General features: G+C 37.6%; 2 protein-coding genes across 3 annotated transcripts in view; both read left to right on the top strand.

The window, feature by feature from the left end:
- The first annotated feature begins 1078 nt into the window (after positions 1 to 1078).
- Positions 1079 to 5232, top strand: LOC116546936 (transport and Golgi organization protein 1 homolog). 2 transcript variants are annotated; one of them, XM_032273052.1, is made up of 5 exons: positions 1079 to 1207; positions 4173 to 4274; positions 4789 to 4849; positions 4955 to 4990; positions 5066 to 5232. In XM_032273052.1, the coding sequence occupies exons 1-5, from the start codon at positions 1197 to 1199 to the stop codon at positions 5210 to 5212; spliced, it is 357 nt and encodes a 118-aa protein (XP_032128943.1). In that variant the 5' UTR covers positions 1079 to 1196; the 3' UTR covers positions 5213 to 5232. The 2 variants fall into 2 exon arrangements, with proteins under 2 accessions (XP_032128943.1, XP_032128944.1); XM_032273053.1 differs by having other exon boundaries at positions 4789 to 4853; positions 4959 to 4990.
- A 15-nt stretch (positions 5233 to 5247) lies between these two features.
- LOC116546935 (transport and Golgi organization protein 1 homolog) overlaps positions 5248 to 9473 on the top strand; it is a gene marked incomplete at its 3' end in the record, with an annotated part of 6562 nt that continues 2336 nt past the window's right edge. The window contains exons 1-4 of the mRNA XM_032273051.1: positions 5248 to 5335; positions 5499 to 5636; positions 7875 to 7954; positions 8077 to 8148. Coding sequence (XP_032128942.1) covers positions 5248 to 5335; positions 5499 to 5636; positions 7875 to 7954; positions 8077 to 8148 — 378 coding nt within the window. The remainder of the gene's footprint in view (positions 5336 to 5498; positions 5637 to 7874; positions 7955 to 8076; positions 8149 to 9473) is intronic.

Below are 9473 nucleotides of genomic sequence, written 5' to 3'. Positions count from 1 at the left end.
AACCCATTTATGTGCCACAACATTCATTCCATCTCCATGTGTGGCTTGTACTCTGCTGTCCACCCCTAAAGTCACTGTGTGTGTTCAGGCTCTTGTCATCTTTTATGCCAGTCCCCTAGCTAATCACCTATCTATCTTCAGTCTTTCTTATACATCTGCTTCCAAATTCTGATTGTCTCTATAGCTGCTAGAGTGAACTTTCTAAAATACAAGTCTGTCCATGTCATTATGTGCTTGAAATCTATCAAGTATGCTCCATTCCCTTGAGGGTCAATTCCATACTCCTTAACAAGTACAGAGGCCACTTTCCCCTCAGCTAGCCCTGAGCTGCCTCTCCAGGTGCACTTCCTGTGGTTTCTTCTGTTGCTGCTTGAACTGTAGACACTCAACCGTTCTCCATGCCACTCCAAACTTCTTTGTCTTTATGTATGCTGTTTTTTCTGCAGTAAAAATGTCCTTTATTGTTTCTGCCTGGCAGTCACCTACCTACTCACATGTTCATGCTCCTAAAAATCTTTTCTGGAGTCAGTAGCATAAATAAACAGGTAGCTACACAGACTGAGCACTCATTTGCTTCTTAAATGTAATTCCTAAAATATATTTGAGTTTAAATCTACATATTGGTATCTGTTCTTTATTTGATGGCCTGTTCTATGTTCCTTTTTCCTTTTTTTGAATTGTTAGAGTATTTTAAATTCTTCTGTTCTTCTCTATTTAAGCTTGGTGGTTACAAGCTGTTCTACTTGTCTTGTTGTAATTACCTTAAAGGCCACAGTAGGTATCTTGGACTTATTACAAAGCCTGACATAAGGGAGTTGCCTCTTTCTTCATAGAGGAGTTACCTTTTTTTTTTTTTTGAAACAGAGTCTCTCTCTGTCGGCAGGCTGGAGTGCAGTGGCACAATCTCGGCTCACTGCAATTTCTCCTTCCTGGGTTCAAGCGATTCTCCTGTCTCAAGTAGCTGGGACTACAGGCGCCCATCACCATGCCTGGCTAATTTTTGTATTTTCAGTAGAGATGTATTTTGTTTCAGAGATGGGGTTTCACCATATTGGCCAGGATGGCCTCAATCTCTTGACCTCATGATCCGCCCACCTCAGCTTCCCAAAGTGCTGGGACTATAGGCGTGAACCACCACACCAGGCACCAGGCTGAGGAGTTACCTCTTTCTGGGCTTTAACTTCCCCCTGACTTAAATGTTATTGTGGTAATGTACTGTAATGCTCTATATAGCTCAAACCACAAAATGTTTTGTGTTTTACAGTGCTATCCTGCTGATACTCAATTTACATACATATTTATAGTTACTATCATACTTTATTCTCCTACATCTTCAGTCTTCCATTTGCGATCACTGTCATTCTATTTGAAGAATATACCTGAATTCAGGTTCAGTGAGTGTATTTTTGTATGAAAATGTCTTTATTTTGACTCTATTTTAAAAGGATCTTTTTTTTTGAGACAGAGTTTCGCTCTTGTTGCCCAGGATGGAGTGCAACAGTGCGACCTCCGCTCATCGCAACCTCCACCTCCCAGGTTCAAGTGATTCTCCTGCCTCAGCCTCCTGAGTAGCTGGGATTACAGGTGTGCACCACCATGCTCAGCTAATCCAGCTAATCTGGTATTAAACAACTTTTTTTTTTTTTTTTAGTGGAGATGGGGTTTCTCCATGTTGGTCAGACTGGTCTCGAACTCCTGACCTCAGGAGGTGATCCACCTGCCTTGGGCTCCCAAAGTGCTGAGATTACAGGTGTGAGCCACTGCACCCAACATTAAAAGGATCTTTCTACTGGTTATGGAATTTTGATAGTTGTTTAATACCAGCACTTTAAAGGTAACCAATTATATTCTGGTTTTAAAGTTTCTCTGAGGAATCTATTATCATTCTTATTTTCTCTTTTTCAAATACACCATGCCTTCCCTAGCTGCCATTAGTCATTTTTCTTTTTGGTTCTTCAGCAATTTTATTGGGAGATGCCTCATGTAGGGTTTTGTCATCACCCCTCCACCTCTACCCTCCTGCTTTTTCTTTTGCATTTATACTGTTTGAGGTTATAAATATCTCTTGAATTTGGGGCCTCTTTTTTCACATATTAATTCCATTTCATTCTCTCTTGTCCTGAGAATCCAGTTAAACATACTAGCATCCCTCTTCCTTGCCCAGTGCTTCTACCCTTGCCCAGTGCTCCTACATCCTGAATTTGCTTCATTCTGGATGTTTTCTTCTGACCTATCTTCCAGTGTGCTAAAATCTCACTTCAGTTATCTAATCTGCTGTAATTATTAATTGAGTTCTTTTTGGTTTCACTTACTATTTTTTACCTTTACAGTTTCTGATCCTCTGCTGAAATCCATAATCATGACTTTTACTTCCTTCAATATGTAAGGCACAATTGTTTCAAAATCTATGTGGTAATCCTATTACGTGGAACCCTTATGAGCCTGTTTCTCTTGTCTTTTAGACTGCAATCACATTGTCTTGTCTTATGAAATGCCTGGTTTGTTCTGATGGAGTGGCGAACATTGTTTATGAAAATTGTAGGGGGAATTTGAGGTCCTGGATGATGTTATCATCCTACAGAAAAGATTTGAGATTACCTCTAGCATGCGGTCATCACTTTATTCCAGTTAGCTATTAAGTTCATTGAAAAATGGCTTAGTCTGTTTAAAGGACATTATATTGCCTGTTCAGTACTCCAAGTGTGCAGCTCTTTTCTGGTCTCAACCCAAAGCCTAGGGCTTTTTCTCAGGGGCCTTCTCATTGTCAGCCCTAAACTCACCTCTTGTTTCTCTGAACCCAGGGATCTGTTGAAAGTTGTTCTCAACCTTTGTATATGTCTGGCTTATCTTTAATGTGTGAATGAACCTGGGGGACAATTGCTTAAAATGCCAGACTTACTTATAATACTGTGGTTTTTCCTACTGGATTTTCTTCACTGCTTTATTAGCTTTCTGATGCCTTCAAGCACATTCTTTATATTTTTGTCCATATGTTCTTATTTTCAGTGTTTACAGACTAACTCATCCATTATTGGAAGAAAAATTCTCTTGAATCTTTCTTTAAGACTTGTTTTTTACACATTTCCTTCTAAGCCAGAGTCACAGAGGGATTGTTCTATTCTTATATGAACCTTTTATACATTTAACTGTGAGCTCCTTTAGTGCAGAGGTGGTACTTACCATACCCAAACCTTTATCTTAGCCTCTTATAAGGTAACTAGTATGTTACAACCACTCACAAAATATATGCTGAAATATTAAATGAGCAGTTATAAAAGAATACATACATTTTTTCTCTTTGGTGTTAATAACGTTTTTTACTATAGCTCCTCTATTTTTGTTTCCAATTTATAGAAAAGATTCAAGTATCTTTTGTATCAGAATTATGAGTAAAGAAGTACAAGGGTAACTACAAGTAGCACTTTTAAACAATTACATGTTGCTTCCTTTACAATCTGGTTACAGTATGTTGACATCTTGAGCTTGAAATTTATCAGGTTAAAACCAATTTTCAGTACAGAGCACCCTGATTACAGGACAGTTTGGATTCTTTTTCTGTTCAACAGACATTGGCAATACTCAGATTTGTCTCTCTGCTTAATCATGATTCCTTTGAAATAGGTAGGGGAGCTCCATATCTGAAGTGTGAAAATGTTCTGTGGCTAGCTGTACAGTTAGAAGGCATGTTCTAAAAAGCCCTTTCATTGGCTCTCTTTATCATGGTACCAGTCTTGGATTGAGAAACAGCCCATAAGAAAATTAATTAGTGGTTTTCCCATGGTTACAAATAAGAGAAGTAATTATCTCCTGTTTTATCCTAATAAGCTTAACTGTGTTAGGTTGATCAGTCCTGGCTTTCTACATTGAAGAAAAGTAAGCATTCATAATTTCAACACAACAGTCTTTCCCATGGGGCACATAGTGTTTTTTTTTTTTATTACATTTACTTACTAGTAAGGAAAGAGTTATGAGACATTAGAAAATGCAGGTGATGTATCAACAGGCCACAGTTGGATTTTTATCCTAAAAGACAGTTTGAATTCCTTCCTACGACTTTTTATAGTCTGTGCATTTTTAAAAATAGGATAGGAAGTGACATTTTAATAGAGCATTCCTACAGAATGCCAGAAGAAAAAAAGAAATACTTTCACTGACCACCAGTTTTATCTTAGGAAATTAAGTCAAGAAGAGTATGAGCGACAACAAAGAGAGCAGAGGCTATCAGCTGCTGATGAAAAGGCAGGTTCGGCTGCAGAGGAAGTAAAAACTTACAAGTAAGTTCACCCTCTAAAGACGGTGTCACTGGCTAATGAAACTAGGTTTTTTTTTTGGCAAAAAAGCATAAATAAATGGTTAGAGGACATGAATACATAAATTCACACAAAAGACAAACTAAATTTTAAGTTAACAAATGGAAAATCATTAACAAATACCCAGTGTTGGCAAAACTGTAAGAGAACTTGGTTCATGCAAACAGTTCTGGGGGTAGGGGTGGGGAGGGGGGCAGTTTGTTGTATGATGTACCAAAAGCTGTTAAGGTGATTTTGCCATTTGTTAGACCCAGTATTCCTAACTTTGGGAATTTTATTATGATATAGTTAAAGGATGAAAAAAGGAAAAAAAAAAGGTTTATGGTGGAAGATAACAGGGTTATTTGAGAAACATATTTAGGAACAGTTAAAGTAGCTCTATTAGGGTACAGTTGTTAGGATAAGTGTTAACATAGTCATATTGTTTGGGTTTTTATTTGGTTGTGCTTTAACTCATAAAGCCAAGTGTAATTCTTAGGCGGAGAATAGAAGAAATGGAGAATGAATTACAGAAAACAGAGCGATTATTTAAAAACCAGGTAATTATTCTAGTCTCCCATTTAGTGCCCAGAATTCTTTGATAATTAATACAGGTTATTATAATGAATCTGTAAGCATATTTTGTGATGTATTATCTTTTTCAGATAGCTACCCATGAGAAGAAAGCTCATGAAAACTGGGTAAGATTTCTTTTTTCTTTCCTTTATATGGTGCATAGTCTCCTAGAACTTAATTTGAATATATTTCTTCAATAGCTCAAAGCTCGTGCTGCAGAAAGAGTTATAGCTGAAGAGAAAATGGAAGCTACAAACTTGAGACACAAGTATGTGATTTTGATGCCTATGTTTTCAGTGTTACCTCTTAAGGAATTGGTTTCTGTTTCATATTTAAGTCTTTCTTAAATACTCTTTCTCTATATTCAAGACTATTAGAATTCATGGAAAAGGTGACAATCCTGCAGGAAGAACCTGTGATTGTAAAATCAATGCCGGGAAGACGAAATACACAAAACCCTCCCCAGAGAGGTAAGGGAGCAACTTGTAAAGGGCAACAGTCTATTTTGGGTGTAAAATGTATATAAATGACTTTTGTTTCTGTGTATAATGGTTATGATACCCTAAAAATAATTGCAAGAACTTAAGAACAAAAGGCGGTCATAAAATGGTAACAAGACGCTGTCATCTGTAGGTCCTCTGAGCCAGAATGGCTCCTTTGGCCCATCCCCTGTGAGTGGTGGAGAACGCTCCCCTCCACTGACAGTGGAGCCACCTGTGAGACCGCTCTCTGCTACTCTCAGTCTAAGAGATATGCCTAGAAGTGAATTTGGTGAGCATTCACATGTTTCCTTGCAATACTGTTTCAGGTGGCTTTTTCCCTTTTACTTGAGGATTCTAATGCAAGCAACACTTTAGAATTTGGGTCTGTCCAGTATAGAAAAGAAAATTTCTTAATTTGTCTTGGTGGATAAGTATTCAACTGCAAGGTTTGTTGTAGAACAGAAAGCATTTATTATTTTCCTTGAGGTCCTTTCATTGTTTTTTATTTATTTATTTTTTTAATTTGAATTGTAAGCCTTTATCTTTACATTAAATTTCTGTGGGATTCCTGTTCCAAATACAGCTGACCCTTGAACAACACAGGTTTGATTTGTGCAGGTCCGTTTATATGCAGAGTTATTTCAAAAAATACCTTGGGAAATTTTTTGGAACTTGCAGTAAATTGAAAGAACTGGCAAATGAACCACACAACCTAGAAATATTTTTAAAAATTATGTATGTTATGAATGCATGAAATATATGTAGATACTAGTCTACTTTATCATATACTATTATAAAATATACAAAAATCTATTTCAAAAAATTTATCAAAACTTGAACACAGAAACACAGGTATACATGACACCATTCACAATTGGGAGAAAGTAAACACATGTAAAGACACAGTATTAAATCATAAATGCATAAAGTTAGAAGTAGTACACAATGTAGTACTACAATAATTTCATAGCCACCTCCTGTTGCTATGGCAGTGAGCTCAAGTGCGGCGAGTATGCACTTTAAACACCGTGTGATGTTAATCTCCATGTAAACATAATCTCTCATGGTTCTTCTTCATTCTTTATGTTTAGTGCAATAACATAAACCTTGAATAACACCATGTGACCCAAATGCAGTGTCACTAGTGATGCTGGAAGTATTCTCAAGAAGCAAAGTCATGATATTACTAGAAAAGTTGAATTTTTTTGATATATACCATAGATTGGAGTGTGCAGCAGCAGTTATCTGCCATTTCTGTCAGATGATTCATCTGGTAAACAGATCCTGTACACTTACATTACAGGCAAATACAATACAGTATTGTACATGCATTTCCTCTTAAAATTTCAGTAACATTTTCTTTAGCTTACTCTTCAATGTAAGAATACAGCATACTATATATATATATATATATATATATATATATGTATGTATATATACAGAATGTGTGTTAATCAACTGTTTATGTTATTGGTAAGGCTTCTTGTCAATAGGCAATTTATTATTAGTAGGTAGGCTTTGGGGAATCAAAAGTTACATGTGGGTTTTTGACTCCACAGGGGATCAGCACACCTAATCCCTGCATGGTTCAAGAATCAACTGTATTTGCCTTACCAACGTTATAGTTTATGAGGCATACCGGTTTTGACTTCTCATTACTATACGTAGTATGAAATGTTGTTGAGTCTATTTTGAATCCTAAACATGTCTATAATAGTAAGATATGGAAGTCGGATTATATATACACTGAACAAAAATCACAATGTAGAATACTGTATATAGAAGTCTGTAGCTTGAAGTGTAGACGAAAACCATTAATGTGCAGTGTTTATTGTTCTTTCAGTGCAATGCATTTCCTTTTTTTTTTTCTCTTTGAGACGGAGATTCGCTCTTGTTACTCAGGCTGGAGTGCAATGGGGCAATCGCGGCTTAGGCAAACTCCACCTCCTGGGTTCAGGCAATTCTCCTGCCTCAGACTCCAGAGTAGCTGGGATTACAGGCACGCGCCACCATGCCCAGTTAGTTTTTTGTATGTTTAGTAGAGATTGGGTTTCACCATTTTGACCAGGATGGTCTCAATCTCTTGACCTCGTCATACACCCTCCTCAACCTCCCAAAGTGCTGGGATTACAGGCGTGCAAAATGGCGCCTGGACCAGTATTTATATTTTAATTCTTTAAGTCCGTGAATAAGTTATAAATGATTTGCCTTCATGAGTATCAGGAGACCCATTTTTAATGTTGCTTTCCAGATAAACTTGAACCCTAACCTGTCTACAATTTGTTATTTCTTTTGAAAAATACATACAAGTACTCTGTTATTTCTTTCACAAGGGTCTGTGGACTGGCCTCTGTCTCATCCTCAATGGTCCGCTGAGGCATCTGGGAACGGCTCTCCTTCTGGTAAGGGAGCAAGAGTGTTTAAAGAGTCTAAAACCATGCAGGAAGTGGGGAGAGGATTGTTTTCATCCTCCTCATAGAGTACACAAGTCAGAGTAAGCCTATGTCAGTTATCTGGTCTTTAACAGATCCAGAATCTGGTACAGCTGCCATGATGGACAACAGCTCAAGAGGCTCTTCCCCTACCAGGGCGATGGATGAAGGCAAGGTAAACGTACCCATTTTGAATAGTTATTTCAAGAACATTTAGCTTTTCCTACAACTCTCTCTTTGCTTCATCTCCTATTTGTGTGGTCTATTGGTACTGTCTCATTTATTTCTCTGAAAAAGCAAACTGTTCTCCAAGAGCCTGAAGTCCCCTCAGTTCCCAGCATTACATCTTCAGCTGAGCATCCAGTAGCAGTAACTACTTAGAAGTGTGGACTGAACAGGGCAATAAATTGATTGGCAATATTGATCTTACTTTTGTCTTTGACTTGGGAGTGGTGCTGAAATTTGACTGATTTGTTGGACTTTTTTCCTCTCTTCCGTTTGGTTAGATATTTAACCTGTGTAGAGCATTTGCTGTAACTGCAATTAACTTAAACGACAGTGAAAAGTCATCAATCTTCTGTATTTCAGTGTCTAATGCTCTTAATGTTTGCTGGAAGTGCAGTACTGAATACTGGAAGTCTGTAATTACCCATTGAGACAGTTCTGAGAAGTGTCCTTAAACAGTATTCACATAAGTGTATTCTCTTGTAAATTGTTTAGCTGTTAAGGCTGGTAAGTCCTCTGATCTTACCTCTCCATGCTTCTCTGTATTGAAAACAAAGTACACTTATTTTAATGATTGAGAATTTCCAAACCACTTTCCCATAGGAAATGATTAGTCAGTGTCTCATAGTAGAAGGTATTACTTGTGAATGAAGGTAAACAGAGTGTGCCTGTGTAATTTGTGTATATAACATTGTTTCTCTTGGAACATGCTTTCTAGTTCCAGCACATGACTCGAGGAATACACATCTCTTGAGAAATCTTTTTATTCAAGGGCAACTTGGATAAGACCCAAGACCCCTTTGAAGAAGACGTCAAAGACAGCAGAGACTCCTTTGTTAGAGAGGAAAAATAGAGGTGGAAAGAACATGGCCTTGGAGTCAAACCTGGCATTGAATTCCAGCCCAGGTTGTAACATGCTGTGTGACTGTCAGCAAATTATCTAATACTCTCTGTGCCTGTGTTCCTGCATATTTAGAACAAGATGGTCCTATTAGAGATTTAGAGATAGGAGAATTCAAGTTAACATATGTAAGGACTGTTGAAGGTACTTGGAATAATTGCTATGACATGGTAGAGAATGGATTTTTCATTCCCTTTCATTCCCTGCATTCTAAATATGGAAATTATTCTGATGGGAGGGATGTGCAGAGGGAGTGACTGCCTTAGAAATAGTATTAGTCAGGAATGACTTCCCTTTATAACCTCTGCTTTCCCTTCCACGTGCAGATATAAGCAATAGTATGTTTATGGCAAAAGTGTTCAGTCCTGTGACATACTTTTAACCTTTCTAAGCTGTCGGTGGGAACAAATGAGAGCGGTAGTTGTTGCACTAATTCTGCTATTCGGACAAGTGCCTGACAAGTTCTTCACTGGGTTTTAGTTTTTACTGCTGTTGGTACTTTGTCTGTCATACCAGAGTATTTCAAAACTTCAATTGCTTCTACTCTGCAGGTTAATATGACTCCAAA

The sequence above is a fragment of the Sapajus apella genome, unplaced genomic scaffold, assembly GCF_009761245.1.
Source record: "Sapajus apella isolate SASKATOON/1434 unplaced genomic scaffold, GSC_monkey_1.0 scaffold1717, whole genome shotgun sequence".
In the NCBI taxonomy this organism is placed as follows: Eukaryota; Metazoa; Chordata; class Mammalia; order Primates; family Cebidae; genus Sapajus; species Sapajus apella.
The sequence above is the reverse complement of the archived record's forward strand: the minus strand, read 5'-3'. Positions and strand labels throughout refer to the sequence as shown.